The following is a 16,986-nucleotide window of genomic DNA, read 5'->3' as shown; positions in this document are numbered from 1 at the left end:
CTGATTTCCTTTTGCTGACTTTGGCAAGGGACCAGCGGTGTCCATAGCAATTCTAGAAAATAGAAAGGGGGACAAAGGGATTTTTTTCCATCGGTGTCTTGTTTTGTCCTTCCTTGGGGGTCTCCCCCAACTTTATAAGAAGAACCCAATTTTTCTCCACAAATCATGATGTGCTACTTGCTCATCACTCATCAACCACTGCCCTCCTACAACTTTTCAAAGGGTCTTTTTTTCTTGGAGAGGTCTAATGTCTTCCTACCATTTGGGCTTTAGAGACTGGATTTGCGCCTGTTCACCGATCACTCTTTCTTTATGTGGCTGCTTCTCTGGATCTAGGATAGCAATATCTCAGAAAAGAATTCTGCTCCTCATTGTTTTTATTATTTTTGTAACTATTTATTATAAAACCTCTTTCTAGTCATTATAGCCAAGCTTTATTCTTCTAGGACTTTGGGCTGAATGCATCCTATATCATCTTTTCTCAAGTAAGATCATAGTCTGTTGTGAACTGAGTTTCATGATACATTACAGAGGTGTTCCTGATTAAGATATCAAACTGGCGGTTCCCCAAGATTACCACCATTTTATCAAATAAGCCCAAGCCAGCAGGCATTTAAAATAGTAAATGTTGTTTAAGTGTTCTGTCAGCAGCTTTTTCTTGAATAAAGTTCTTTCACATATTTATATGTCAATGGATCACAAGACCACCCCTCTTACTGTGTTAAGATAAAATCAAAATGTGTTTGTCTTGCATTCAGATATAGAGTTTTCTAATTTCACCTTTATAACTAAGTTCCTAAGCTATGTTAGACTTAAAAATCCACACATTTTCTTAATTTTGCCATGAAATGTTCCCATTAAAAATGCATGTAAGATAGAAATCAAATGTATCAACACATACACAGCGGTAGGAATATTTTAGAAGAATTGGGTCCCCCACCTGCCTCTTTCACTCACAGCTCGGCCGATGCCCTGGTGGAAGCCTGGGAAAAGGCAGCCACGGAGGCACTCAACCGAGTTGTACCCATGCGGCCCTTGACCCGGTGCAGATCCCAGTGGGCTCCATGGTTTTCTATGGAGCTCCGGGAGATGAAGCGTCAGAGACGGGGCCTAGAGAGCTGTTGGAGGTCCAGCTGATCCGAATCCAACCGATTGTGACTAATGTCTTTTATGAGATCTTATCTCGCTGCGATGAGGACGGCAAGGTCTAACCACTTTGCTACCCTCATCGCGTCTGCAAATAATCGCCCGGCTGCCCTGTTTAGGGTGACCCGCTCCCTCCTTAATCAGGAGGTGAGGGAGGAGCCCTTGCAGGGTCATGCCGAGGAGTTTAGTCAACATCTGTTGGACAAAATTGCTCGGATCCGGACCGGTTTGGACTCCGACTGGGCAGAGTCTGACGATGAGGACATGGGCAGTCTTGTTGATGTTATCTGGGAGGAGTTCGATCCTGTGACTCCTGAAGATGTGGACAGGATGATGGGGAAGCTGAGCTCCACCACGTGTTTGTTGGACCCGTGCCCCTCCTGGCTGGTTTATGCGGCTCAGGATGGGACACGAGGCTGGCTCCAGGCAGTGATAACTGCTTCCTTGAGTGAGGGTAGTTTTCCCGCCGCCTTGAAGGAGGCGGTGGTGAGACCCCTCCTCAAGAAGCCTGCCCTGGACCCAGCTGTATTAAATAACTTTCGTCTGGTCTCCAACCTTCGCTTTCTCGCGAAGGTTGTTGAGAGCGTGGTGGCGCATCAGCTCCCTTTGTTCCTGGAGGAAGCTGATTATCTGGACCCATACCAATCGGGTTTCAGGCCCGGGTACAGCACAGAGACGGCATTGGTCGCGCTGGTGAATGATCTCTGGCAGGCTCGGGACAGGGGTTGTTCCTCTGTCCTAGTCCTATTAGACCTCTCAGCGGCTTTTGATACCATCGACCATGGTATCTTGCTGTGACGTCTCAGGGGGTTGGGAGTGGGAGGCACTGTTTTGCAGTGGTTCTCCTCCTACCTTCTGGGTCGTTCGCAGTCGGTGTTGGCAGGGGGGCAGATGTCGACCTTGAGGCCTCTCGTTTGTGGAGTTCCTCAGGGGTCGGTCCTCTCGCCTTTCCTGTTCAACATCTATATGAAGCCTCTGGGTGAGATCATTCGTGGTTTTGGAGTTGGGTATCATCAGTATGCTGATGATACCCAGCTTTTCATTTCGACCCCAAACCACCCCAGTGATGCACTTGACGTGATGTTCTGGTGCCTGGAGGCGGTCTGGGTCTGGATGGGGAGGAACAGGCTTCGACTCAACCCTGACAAGACTGAGTGGCTGTGCGTGCCAGCATCTTGGGAAATTCAGACTATTCCACCTCTTACTATGGGGGGTGAGTTTTTACCCCCCGTAGATAGGGCTCGCAACTTGGGGGTCCTCCTAGATTCACAGCTCTCCTTAGAAGATCATATAGGAGCTGTGACTAGGGGGGCCTTCACCCAGGTTCGCCTGGTGCGTCAGTTGCGGCCCTATCTGGACTGGGATGCCTTGCGTACAGTCACTCATGCGCTCGTGACCTCTTGTTTAGACTACTGCAATGCTCTCTACATGGGGCTGTCCTTGAGGACCACTCGGAGGCTTCAACTGGTGCAGAATGCAGCCGCGCGAGTTGTGTTGGGGGTCTCCCGATACTCCCATGTTACACCTCTGCTCCATGAGCTGCATTGGCTTCCAGTTGCCCTCCGGGTGAGATTCAAGGTGCTGGTGATGACCTATAAAGCCCTACATGGCATGGGTCCGGATTACCTACAGCAACACCTGCTGCCGGCGTCAACCTCCCTCCATCCAGTGCGCTCCCACAGAGAGGGCCTCCTCAGGGTGCCACCAGTCAGAGAATGTCGACTGGTGGCCCCCAGGGGGAGGGCGTTCTCTGTGGGCGTGCCAGACCTGTGGAACTGCTTACCGGTTGAGCTCCAGATGGCCCCCGACCTGCGCTCCTTCCGACGTGATCTAAAAACTTATTTATTTGAACAAACCGGCCTGGTCTGATGGGTTTGGGGTTTGGGGTTTTAACATGGATTTTAACTGATGTATTATATCGGGCATAATTATTTAATGTTTTTAACTTTTGTATTTCGTATTTTAATATTTATTGCCCTGTACACCGGTTCCACAGGTCTGGCGCGCCCACATGGAACGCCCTCCCCCTGGGGGCCACCAGTCAACATTCTCTGACCGGTGGCACCCTGAGGAGGCCCTCTCTGTGGGAGCGCACTGGACGGAGGGAGGTTGACGCCGGCAGCAGGTGTTGCCGTAGGTAATCCGGACCCATGCCCTGAGTCCTTCGGGAGAAGGGCGGTATAAAAATTTAATAAATAAATAAAATAAAATAAATTGGGTATATTAGGTAGAATGCTAATTTGGGCTGGGCAAAATGCTAAAATTAGGCTGCGCATTCTATATGTCTCATCAGCCAAGGAATGTCAGATGGTTGAGACTAGATGATGTGCCTTCTCTGCCACAGTTTCTGCCCTCTGGAACACTCTCCATTCAGATTTGAGGCTGTCCCCAACCCTGTTGGCCTTTTATAAGAAGACCTGGTTTTGTGCCCAGGCCTAAGGCCCCAAGTGTGTGAAGGGTCCTGTTTTATGGTTGTGTTGACATCCATGATGACTTTTTTTGTTGTTGGCTGCCATATATATTTAATTTTGTAACTGTTTTTAATTGTTTTATGATTGTTCGCTGCCCAGGCTCAGTTGTTTGAGATGAGCGGCTTTAGAAATGGAACAAATAAATATTTATGCAAATAAAACTGCATTGTTTGGAGAGATACACATTAAAACAAATACAAATGCTTAAACAAATCTTGAGTATGATGAACTGAATTTGAGTCACACAGATGAAAAGTTGAGGAAATATCAAATTCATCCAATTTATATAAGAAAGAAATGGTGAGAAGCTAACATTGGCATATAGTTGCTTCACCCATTTCTGATATTCACATGGCATTCCTCTAACGTGCATTGGCTTCTTCAAAACTGGATTTCAATTTTCAAGAAAGACTATCAAGGCATGGAGTACATGCCTGACACCTGGGTGATGGGATGAAGAAAACCATGTAGCTCAAGGTTGGCTTTGGAGGTGAGGATTTGTTTTTGGTCAAGCCACTGGCACAACTTGAGCAAATCGTCCAGCATCTCTGTGCCGTTGGCCTATTTATAAATAAAGACACTTCATAAGAGCAATACATGAAAGATCCAAAGGAAGCAAAGCAGTGACAAGACACACAGACAATACATGAAAGATCCAAAGGAAGCAAAGCAGTGACAAGACACACAGACACACAGAGTGCTTGTAAGTGTTTAAAAGTAACAGAAAGTAGTAGGAAAATACAGTAGAAATGTGGTAACAACTGGGGAGGAGGCAATTGTTTCTAATTCTCTAGTTACTAAACGAGCATTCCAAATCCTATTCTCTCTGGGAGGTGATTGAAAGAAGTTCACTTCCTTCTTTGGGCAACTTCCATTAGATCCCTCTCTTAGCTTTTAGCTAGCAGTTTTCATTCCATCTGACTGTAAGCACTGGAAGAGATGGAATGGCAGCAATAGCTCATCTAAGAGATCAACTCCATTTCTTTGTGTTCAGGTGAAACCTCCTAGTGAGAAGAACTCCTACTGGTTTTCCTCCTTGCTATCTATGAATCTTAAAAGGGGGAGGGGGTTGTCTTCTCGTGGGCAGTGATATTCTTAAATCATTTGTCTCAGGCAAATACCAAGAGTCTTTTTAACTAACCAAGGTTTTAAAAGAGCCACTTAAAATACCTGCTGCTTTTAAAATCAGAGTTATTTTGTTTGGTCATAGGAGAAGCTTTGCATTTGGCCAGGGATTTTGGCTACACTTGTGAAACTGAATTCCCAGCCAAGGCAGTCGGAGAACATCTCGCCAGGCAACACATGGAACAGAAGGAACAGACAGCAAGAAAAAAAATGATCCTAGCAACAAAGTAAGTTGTTTAAACACTGCTTTGTTCACACGTGAGTCTCGAAGCTAACTACTTATTTTAACCCTATACTAGGCCTCCAACGCAAATGGTCTTGAAGTTGGGTGGATTTAACAAGTCGAAATAAATAATTAAAAATGAAAGCATAGAAGATAAAATTTATTTGTATTACTTTAAGGTGTGCACAGACCCAGAAGGATGCATAAAATAACATTCCTTCATATATACCTTAATGTAGTCAAGTATGCATCGGTGGTAGCTATTCTGACCATAGTTACTAATTCATTAATTCACGTTGAATTGATTGAGATTTATTGAGAAAGAAATATGACAAGGGATATGCTTTATAAATCATTTCTAATAATATATTGGCAGTCAAAAGAAAACATTTTGAAAGGTCTATGCAACAATGTCAAGTATAGGACGCCAAATATGAAGCCGCTGGGTGAGATCATTCGTGGTTTCGGGGTGGGGTATCATCAGTAGGCTGATGATACCCAGCTTTTTCTTTCCACTCCGAACCAACCCAGTGATGCCCTCATCATGATGTCCTGTTGCCTGGAGGCGGTTCGGGTTTGGATGGGGAGAAACAGACTTCGACTCAATCCTGCCAAGACTGAGTGGCTGTGCATACCGGCATCTCGGGTGAGCCATTTTTGTCCATTGTTAACGATGGGGGGGTGAGGTGTTACCCCCCGCTGATAGGGCTCGTAACTTGGGCGTCCTCCTGGATTCACGGCTCAGTTTGGAAGATCATATAGGAGCCGTGACCAGGGGGGCTTTTGCCCAGGTTCACCTGGTGCGCCACTTGCGACCCTATTTGGACCGAGATGCCCTACGCACAGTCACTCATGCGCTCATGAGCTCCCGGTTAGACTACTGCAACGCTCTCTACATGGGGCTGCCCTTGAGGACCACTATTCTATTTTAATTGTATTTATTTGTATTGTTTAATTCGTGCTGTAAACCACCCTGAGTCCTTCGGGAATAGGGCGGTATATAAAATCAATTAATAATAAATAAATAAATAAATAAATAAATAAATAAATAAATAAATAAATAAATAAAATCACTTGGCAGGGTATTTTTCCTTATCTTTAAGTGTAGAAATGCTTTCCTTTTCTTTCTCTTGATTTTCTTTTCATGGTAAATAAATGCAGTTGCATCCAGCATTCTACCTCTACTGTTTCATTAGGCTAATTGGATGGCAAAGGACAATTAAGAGAGAATGAGACCTTTTTTTCCCCTCACAAATTTGCTGATGATGACTAGAATCATCAACCATCTAATGGATCACAGTCAAATGATGGATGGTTCTGTGCTCTTATATCATCATTATCCTGTTACAGTTGATTCATAAAGAGTCACTTTTCTTTCTTTCTGAGAAAGCTAAAGCTTTATTTATAAAAATTGGGTAAATGATGTCAGAATTCACCTTCAGAAAGTTCCCCATAGATATAGATTGGGGATTCAAAGCCTATTTAATACAAAAGTTGTTTCAAGTTCAAAATGGATTGTGCCATCCTTATCACAGGTGTTCCAATACTTATTGATCATTCGAAAAGTTTTATGAGCTTGAAACTCATTTAGGTTTGTAATATGTAAGTTTGTAAGCCGCCCTGAGTCTTCGGAGAAGGGCGAGATATAAATGGAATTAAAATAAAAATAAAAATAAAATATTTCTGGAATATTTGAAACAGTTCTAGTAAAATTGGAGCAGTTGGTTTGAACTTCAAGCCAAGTTTTTTCAGTGCTAATATTTTGCGCGTCATTAATGTCAGCAAGTTACATGAACAAATTCTAGATTCTGCAGTTAACAAGGACATGAACCAGAGAACTGAGCTGCTGCTACAGCAATTTGCTCTTGCAATAAAACATAGAAATCAATTATTTGTTATCAATGGAGTTCTTATTTTGTTATGTAAATGAAGCATTTGTCAAACAGTTTAAGAAATATTGATAAACTGTGCACAGATATTCTGGATTTAAGAAGGTATTCTTGGGGGAAAAAAATTCCATACATGCTTTCTGTAGTAATGTAATAATCAAATCACCTTAATCATAGATGTGAATCTAGTTTGATTTACAGGTAAATTCTACTGATAATTCTCAGCTCAGTTCTAGAGATTATCAAATTGTTCATTGAGAACATACAGTATTCAAACAAATATTTCCAGGTCTGCTTTATATATTTTTTTCCATTCAATTTTGTATTAAGTTATGGGATATAGTAAGATGTATTTCATCTCCTAATTCATCATTTTTTGTAGTACAGTGGATAAAATATATCAGTTGCATTGAATGAAGTCATGCTGTTGGCATATAAACAAAAGACTCAGGTAATTCCATTGGCTGCAACAGGGACTTTAAAGTGGCTTCTTCACAACTCTGTGGTTCATTTTAGGATTATAATCTGATCCACAAACCATTCAAGGTATATGACATAAAGCAGGTTTATGTGCTCTTACGGACTGTATAGGGTTTAACTTACAAGAATCCAGTCCAATTTGTTGATCAATCAGGCTGCCTACATTATATTGCACTAGTTCTAAGTATGTGCTTATACCCAAGGACAGAGAACAGCCATGTCCACTAAGGCATGTCTTTGTATTTCTCGGTGGCCACGACTTGAAACCTGGTGACAAGAAGGAGGTTACTGCAAAGAATATATACACTATCAAAGGGTTTCATGAAAGTAGCAAGGTTTCTGTTTCCTTTGAAAGGGAAACCTCTTTTCTACTTGATGTGTAACCTCTCTTCAAAGGATCCCCTTTGGCTATATCAGCATGCCACAATCCAAAAAAAAAATCACCAAACTGACTTAAAGTGGCAGAAAACAAGCCTCCCCTTTTTATTAGGCCACATGCAGACATTACAATCAGAATTTCTAAAATGCACAAACATACCAGAGGCAAGCTGGCCTTATTATAAAGGGCTCTGTAGCTTCTCAAAGGAGCCATAAAAAAACAGTCACACTGCCGTGACCAAACAGAATCTTAAAACATTTACTAAGACAAAAGCAAGCCAACTGGTGCATCTGCATATGTGGCCATGAACCATTTCAAGGGGAGCCTTTTCTGCCAGGAGAGAGATAGCTTTGCTTAATCTGCCACCTCTGAAGGAAGGCTCGCTCACTCTAGCTGGTGCCATTACAGCTTCTCAGGCTGTAAATTTTTCAAGATGGGAATAACAGAATCTACATGGGTTCTGCTTTCATTTCAAAGTAATACCCCATCCTATTTAATTTGATTCTTTTTTTTTGAATATACAGCTTTAAGAGGAAATAATGAAAAGGATGAGAAAAGTCATTTGCCAGACTAGAAATCTATGGGATGCCATCCAGACTGTGTCTTGGTGGCTTCTGGCTGAAGAATGCCTCCATTTGAGGGTGCGGGTGTGGGTGTGGATTGTGATAGTTAGACAATCTTTTCTGGTGAACCCCGCCCAGTAACTTACCAGTTATGAATGATGCTTCTCAAGCCAAGAGTCCTACTTGGCTCTTGAGAAGCAGGTTCAGGACCAGGGCGAGGGGAGGGGAGAGGAGGGGAAGATGAATACATATCAAAAAGTGAATGGAGCCAAGACAATGAATGAGCACGGCCAGGGCACTCTCTTTAAATTAACTTCAGTTTGATTTTTTTTTTAATTCAACACAATTGATATGATTCCTCCCCACTTCTTTAATAATGTTTGCCTTCTGGCACATTAAAAAATGACAGTTCAGTGGCCACTTTTGGATGGGTTCAGAGGGAGCTGCCAAATTTTTTAAGGATGCATACTTCTGTGGCGTCCCAAATTATAGACCTTGTTCTTGGTAATCTTAATGTTTTAGGACATCCAGAATATTTTTTCCTGTAACAATCACTGACAAAGGAAGAAAGTCAGCTATTCTGCTATTCTTTTGCCTCTAGTCTAGTGCAATTCATTCTTATAGTAAAAATTTACATAAATTTACATTGCCTCCAGAAGTTGTGAATGCTCCAACACTGGAAGATTTTAAGAGACTGGGCAACCATTTGTCTGAAATGATATAGGGTTTCCTGCCTGAGCAGGGGGTTGGACTAGAAGACCTCCAAGGTCCCTTCTAACTCTATTATGATTATGATTACGATTACTATATTAATATTAGTATTAGCATTATTAGTTATATATTGGTATAATTTTGCTGAGGGAAGCATGCATGGTATGAAACTTACAGTATTTATTCAATGAACATGGTAAGTAACCTTAATGAGTATGCATCTATTTTGATTCTAGGCAAATATGTAAAGAATTCCAGGATCTCCTAAGCCAGGACAGGTCACCTTTGGGCTCCTCAAGACCTACTCCAATATTAGATCTGGATATTCAGAGACATTTAACACATTTCAGGTATGACCTCCAAAATCTATTTAATGGAGTAACTTTATAAAAAAAAAAGTTCTGAAGTGTTAAAAGTACTTCCTCTGTGCAGAAGTATGCAATGTATTGTATATATGGAGATCATATATAGTCTATGCTATACTTTATAAAAGCTCTTTAATATACATAAATAATAATCTGGTGTGCTGCAAAAGGATTGTGCCAGCTTCTGGCATCTTCAGTGTGCTTTCAGCATGTGCCCACATCTATAATCCCTATTGAATAAAGCAGTAAGGACACAGATCTAATAAGACTGAGCAATTATCAGTAATATGTATGTGCTAGTTTCAGATCAGGTGCATGTATGAGGATGTCTGAATAATTTTTTTCATTATTTAAGTATGGAAGACTGAAGAAGTGCACACTTCACTGCTTTCTAATCTTTGTTCACTGGGTGACAATATGCATAGCTCTTTGGGATATGGCGAAGGAGACCTTTGTGTCTTCTTGCACATGTCCTGTTCTAAGACAAAGATGAGGAAATGAGAGAATACTCCAGAGAGAAGCAATCCAGGGGACAGCTAACATTGTTCAGGATCTATCCAACATCTTACAAGAAGTTTTGTGGTTGGGACCATGAAAGCTTTTCAAACTCCTCTGCTGTTAATGAAGGAAGATGCTCCATTGGTTTAATAATAAGGTTGTGTTTATGTGTGAAATCATTATATTATATTTCTTTCAAATTAGTATGGTCAGTCTCCTTGGGGTTTTTTGATTCTTCATTTATCTCAACTGATAAAATTGTCTAGTTGAATACACAAGGTTTTGTTTCTCAGAGAAACACAAAACTTTGCCCTCAGACTCACATAGGCTAGGATTCAGTAAAGAAGCTTTCCTCAAGTTGGTGCATTCAAAGATGAAGCACCCCAAAATGCATGGGATTGTGGCATATATGAAGACCACACAATTGAGGAAAGCTACAGTAACATAATGGATTGCCCAGATTATTCCTTTAATCCCAGACTGCAGTTTTTCTATAAATAAGCAGTCAGGTGCCCCCTAGTGATCCTTGAAAGAACTAAATGTTTCTTGTTCAAAAGATGTAGACTTGATGTCTCATCCTAAGGAAGCATGAAAGGAAGGAATATTAACTTATACTTTCACTGTTGCCTTTAAAAGAGCATTCTATTTCAAATACAATTCCACTTTTGCCTAAGTAGAATAATGTGAGAAAAATTGCTTAGCTTTTCCCAGATATCAGTTATAAAAATATGGTGGAATGGTACCATGGTTGGCGCAAATACATATGAAGCATTATCTTGTATCTACTCTATGATGCAAAGATAGGCTTGATTTTTCTAGCAATTATTTTGTAAATTCTAGAAGTCGTACAATTTTAAATTTAGTCTACACAGAATATGATCTCCCTATAATAGCATGTAAGTTTCCCCCAATTATTATGTACTATATTGTCTTCAAAACAAATAGAAATATAAGTACTATCCTTAGAACACCCATTTTTTTTTTCTTGATTTAATTGAATTTCATGTGTTTATTCTAATAACAGCCTGTAGAATTTTTGGCTAAGATCAAATGTAGTACTACAAGAATAACTATGAGCTCTAGTTGCCAAATCTTCCTAATAATCTCTTCATCCTCCTTCATCTTGCAGTTGCAAGAGTGACACAAAAACACTAGGTAGACAAATAATTTTCTATGACTTCTGCCAAAGAGAATATCAAGAGGACAGGATTCCCATTAGTAGCCACATGACCAGGTTGCACAGTTTACTGTGACTTTACTTCCAACATCTGGGTAAATGCCTGGAAAAAAGATGCCTGTGCTTTGTTTTCTAAACACATAGGCTTTCATAGTAACTAATTTTTTTGCAAAGGTATATGTTGCCTGCTATGAACACAAGACTATCTAACTTAAAAACCAAAGAAGAGCCCAACTGGATCAATTTATTGGCCATTATGCATCACACCATGGCCCATTAAATATTTTCCAGCAGTTGATAAGCACTGTTAAAAAAAATGATAGCCCTTCTCTGCTTTGGTTTTCTAGCAGCTGATATTCAAGGAATGCTCTCTCTAATTCCTCCATTACATTTTCTAATTCCCCCTTTTGAAGCCATCCTAATTAGTAGCCATTACCAGGGATTGGCATCAGATTTCATATTTCTAAAGCATAGTGTTTACACACCTACTTCCTTTTTTCAATATTGAAATTTAATTTCCATGGAAAACCCTAAATTCTATGACAGAAAAACTTAATCCCATCTATACTGTATTATTTGTCTTACCGTTAGCCCTGAGTATTTCATGCATGCTTTCATGTACCTGAATCATCTCTCTTTTTGCCCCATTGTTTGTCTAAGCTAAAAAGGACAAGTCTGAGATGGAGCCGTTCTAGCCGCCTCATCGTGCCCTTTTTTGTGTCCCTGCTGTTCCACTAGACACAATACGTTTTATACTGGTTTAATTGTAATTAATCTAAAGACTAATCTAAAGATTGTTAGGTGATGAGTGGAAAAAATGGCAGCTGGTTAAAAAGGCTATTTGCAATTTTTTTTAAAAAAAAATCTGAAGGTGTTGTCCCATGTGGATTACTGTAGATTCCCATTTCGTCAACTCCATAGAACGCTGGTAGTTTCTCCGAAGTTGAGGCCTGAGATGAAACACTACAATTATCTTTTAAGATATTCTATGGTGTGCAGGTAGGCGCTGTCGAAATCACATGGTCCATCCCTGGGGCCAGATGCTTTTCATACGAGCAAGGCTTAGCAAAGAAAAATGTGACTCTCTTTGAGCATCATCCATCAGCCACAGTATGCTGTAAATATTTGATAACTTCTGCTGCTAGCGATGCCCAGATTTGGCCATGGTTGGAAACTGGAGATAGACAGATGGCCTCCTCCTCTTCTTCTCCCCCTTCTCTGTGGAAAATGAAAGTATTTCCTTTGCAGAAGACTAAATTGTGTCAGCCTTGAGGGATGGGGGTGGGAGGGTGGGGTAGGATGTGAGATGCCTTGTGGATGCTGTCAAAGAAGAGCCCAAGTCTTGAGGCCAGTTTGGCTGCCTTGACATACCATGAAAGAACAGCATTAAAACATAACATCAAGCTCTGAGAAAACTGCATAATGACTAGAAAAGACTAGCAACAGACCTGACTACCCCCTCCCTTTCTCTTTTAAGATCCCTGAAGATTCTTGGCAAATATGAACAAACTGAGTTCATTTCTCTATAATTAATCTCAGTTTTATCCAGAGGGAAGAGTAGATTTCTAACCTATGCTGAGAACTTGCTTGGCTCATTGAACCCTTTCAGCGTAACCAAGTAGTTGAAATGCTTTTTTTTTAAAAGATAATATTTAATGGCACTGTCTGAGGATGGGATGCCTTCTCTGCCCAGAACTAAGTCAAGTGATGATCAGTTTGCTATTTCTATAAAAGGAATGATAGTGGCCTAGTATGCACTCATTCGTTTGGAACATACAGTATATTGGCCAATGTGGCCCATCAACACAGTTTCAAAAAATTCTGGCAGCAATTCCTGAGATAATTCTGAATGGAGAAAGCCTAGGGCTCCTAGATTTTGGTTGCACAAATCTGGATGATCATTAGAGATAAGGAAAACACAAATTCTTACTAGCAGCAAATGATCAACCGGCAGTCTGTTGCTCTAATCTAGTAGCCCTAAGAAATCCAGTCCAGGAAGTTTTTCTTAGATTCATCCACAAAGGACTGGCTGCAGTACAGAGTCATGAAGACCACAGGCTTCTTCTTGGTTCATCAGCTGGTTTCCTGGAAAAGAGGCCACACATTTTTAAGGGGATAGCCACTGGATACTACAAAAATGCTCCATATATTCTCCCTGCAACATTTAAGCAGAATATGATTTATTATTTAACCTATTTCTATTCTACCACAATTGAAAAGACTTTCTGGAAACTGCAACATTTGCGGTGCTTTCAATCCATTCCCTCTAGATGACAATGCAGACATCTAGGCTGGGATGCAACCAACAGGTTGTCAGCAACTTTTCAGGGAGAAATAAATATCTCACCTGGCCATTAGGACTATTTTGTGCATCACTTTGATGCATTATGTCCCTCACTGGTAAGAGTGCCAAAGCATTTATGCTTTTCATCCTATTGTTTAACATCTACATAAAACCAATGAGGGAAGTCATCCATCAGTTCAATATCATCACTGCACTAACAACCAGTTGTGCATCACCACTCTGGGTCTTATGGATAATGCTATGGAAATTTTGCCTGGAGGCTGTAAGAGATCTGTATAGGACAAAATAGAGTGAAAATGAACCCAGGTAAGATGGAGCTACTGTTTGTTCATCAAGATTCTCTGTCAGCTCTGTAGGCTTAGCACTGAGGGATTAGATCAATTACTTTGGGTACTCTTGGAATCAGACTACTGGATAGAAAGATGGAGGTTATGGCCAGGTGCCAGTTTGTGCCAATAGTCATACCTGAGGCAAAAGGATCTCACAAGTGTGACAAAAGACTTCTTTTATTTATGTATTTATTTGATTGATTGATTGATTGATTGATTGATTGATGTGATGCCCATCTCATCTAGGGGTGACTTTTGGTGGCTTACAAACATTACTTTATGGTTAAACAGAGAAACTTGGTTACTTCATAGCCGGACTACTGCAGTGCACGAGGAGCCTTGAAAGCAGTCCATTCATTGGCAGGTGCTCCCTGCAAAGAGCATGTGATGCTATGGGCTTTCCATTGTTTACACACTGTTTCTGGTGCAGCCCAAGAAGCTCATTTTGACATATGAAAATCTATATGATGCGATGCCTCAGTATCTGCTGGACACCCATCTCTAAGCAGAATCAGCATGTTCAGTGTGATTCTCTTGGAAGAAGCTCTTAGTTACATCTCATTCCCTGTTGCATCACCCCAGCCCTATGGAATAACTTTCCTTTAGAAGTGAGGCCTGCCTCTTCCCTTACCACATTCCAGAATTTAATCAAGACTAAGATTAGCTGGTTTATTTCTTTCTTTATTGCTTTGGTTACTATTCCTGTGCTATTTTATTACATTAATTTTTAGATCATTTTTGTCATCACCATCAATTAATTAGTTACTTTGGTTTACAAGCTGTTTCAAAGGCAGGCAGGGACCTCATGTTTATGAAGAGGTCAACATGTGCTTAGGATCAAGCATCACCATTATGCTAATGATAGTAAATTATACATTTCACTGTCTGACCATCTCAGGGCTGCTTTCCCAGTACCTGGTGGCTGAATGGGGAAGAAACAGCTTTGGCTTAACCCTGACAAGGTTGATTTAGCGCTTTGCCAACTCTGGCTGAGGTTATACTCCCCAAATCAGAGTTGGTGCATCAGCTGGGGTTTCTCTTGGGCTCACAGCTCCTGCTTGAAGACTCTGCGTCAGCTGTGGCCAATATTCATTTCACAAATATTTACTACTTGCACCCTTTAAGTCTAAAATAAATGAAACCCATTCTACTTTGAGGGTGGGGATTATTTATTTCATGGAAACATACCCTTTATCACCTGAGGAGGTAAGTCCATTAGTAACCATATGAAATTTACGCTGAATTTCTTAGAGTGCATTTATGCAGACTTGCATTGCATTGGAGTTCACAGCACCTCCACTGACATCATATCTGCCTGGATATGTTTGTGGGGGGGGGGACAATTTATAAATTTGTAAATAAATAAGTAAATATTTTGGTAGCAAGTCTATCTATCTATCATTTATCTCATATATATATGAAAAAATATCAAAAAAATAAAGGGAACACAAGAGAAGACATCCTACTATTAAATACAGTACATTGTGTTGTTTAAGTGTTTCCTTTATTTTTTTGAGCAATATATATATATATATATTTGAACACCTTGCCGGCCCAAATACGGGCAATCCAAAAAAAAACAACAACCTATGCATATATATATATATATATATATATATATATATATATATATATATATATATATATATATATATATATATATATATATATATATATACATATAGTAAACTCTTCCTATTTTTCTCTTTTTTGCCTGCTTTACAGTTTGATTACTCATGGTTTTGGAACTCCTGCGATTTGTGCTGCCCTAAGCACTTTCCAAACTGTTCTAAGTGAAATGCTGAACTACTTGGAAAAACACACAGCGCACAAAAATGGTGGAGCAGCAGAATCCGGCCAAGGACACAGCAACTCAGAGAAAGCCCCACTGAGGAAAACGTCAGAGGCAGCAGTGAAAGAGGGCAAAACAGAAAAGACAGACTAGCAACATCAGACAGAATTTATTTCCAGAGAACTTTGCTGTAATTTTTTAAAAACAACAACAACAACAACACATATATCTATCTAACTATATCTATATATGCCTGTATATCTCATCTCACTCCTGCGGACCAAAGTGAATGGGGGAAAAGAAAAAAGTTGTAAAATATCCACCAACTCAGACCACTCTAAGGACACCAACCATGTGATGAGACTACCCATTTTTAAGTGTTGCTCTTGAAACTGCTGTTTGTGTGTGTGTGTGCGTGTGCGTGTTTGTGCGCACATGCATTCATTCAATCATTCCAAACATTACACCAATGCACATTTTCCTGGCACTTCTAGACTCGAGAAGGCTGTTCAGGATCATGAAAATACATCATCATGGGATATACTTGTACCGCTGGGAAAAGTTGTGTCACCCCACCCATCTGATGGATGAAACACAAACAAACACCTCTTTTCACTTCTGACATTATACGAAAGACCCCGGACTGAGAAACGAAACACCTCAGAGCTCTTAAGAGTACAATCACTGCATTGTCAGGACTGATGATTGGACGCCTGGGAATGTATAAATGATCCTCGTCAGTGCTATGTCAAAGCCCATCAAGGTCCCGCCCTTCTCATTCAAAGATCAGCCTCAGGATGAAATCACAGATTAGAATGAATGAGCCTGGACTTTATCCCCTTTTTACCTCTGCTTGGTATAGGTCTTTCCCATTTGCATTTCCCTTCATTAGCCCATTTTCATCTCAGCAAGAAATGATATACAGCCACATATTCTGCTGGTTCAAAAGAAAGGGGTGGAGAGGACTATTGTATTATTTTGTTTTCTTGCCTCCTTTTTCATAACATCTCTGATTCAACACCAGATGTTCTCCAGGTGGTGGTAGAGAGCAGGCCCAGGTTATTCTTCCTTGTTTTAGATCCCCAGGAATGCTTGGAAGAATAAGCGTATATGCTGAGTTGTTAAGTAGGTAGGTTCCGGGCATCGTTGACTAGGCAAGATTCTCCTAGCACAGTCTGCGTAAAGGGTGCCCATTGCTGCAGATGTTGTCTGTCTTGTCATAAACAAATTTGAGGGTGTAAAAATAAACTAAGGTGACCATCCTTAGAAGACATACTTGTGTACGGGTTCCTGGCTCTCATACTGCCATGGTGATAGGAGTGATATGGTGATATGCTTACAGAAGCCGTGAAGAGTTTTTTTTTAACCCAGGAGGAAATCAAAACTCCAAGCGGTAAAGTCTGCCCATTCAAGTCACCCATGGAATTTACGTGATAATAATATAGAACTGGGTTGCCATTGTCATCTTCCAACTGGGTTTCTTTAAAGTATTATATTTATAAGGAAATTAATGCCCAGCTTCCTGCTTTGTGG

General features: G+C 40.6%; 1 protein-coding gene across 1 annotated transcript in view; it reads left to right on the top strand.

The window, feature by feature from the left end:
* The window catches only part of TFAP2D (transcription factor AP-2 delta), a gene marked incomplete at both ends in the record, with an annotated part of 46,532 nt that extends 30,926 nt beyond the window's left edge, over positions 1-15,606 (top strand). Inside the window, 3 exons of the mRNA XM_083349290.1 lie at positions 4,828-4,969; positions 9,224-9,337; positions 15,387-15,606. Coding sequence (XP_083205416.1) covers positions 4,828-4,969; positions 9,224-9,337; positions 15,387-15,606 — 476 coding nt within the window. The remainder of the gene's footprint in view (positions 1-4,827; positions 4,970-9,223; positions 9,338-15,386) is intronic.
* Between the last annotated feature and the right edge of the window lie 1,380 nt (positions 15,607-16,986).

The sequence above is a fragment of the Vipera ursinii genome, assembly GCF_947247035.1.
Source record: "Vipera ursinii genome assembly, chromosome: 1".
Lineage (NCBI taxonomy): Eukaryota > Metazoa > Chordata > Lepidosauria > Squamata > Viperidae > Vipera > Vipera ursinii.
Note: the sequence above shows the minus strand (reverse complement) of the source record. Positions and strands in the feature narration are given on the sequence as shown.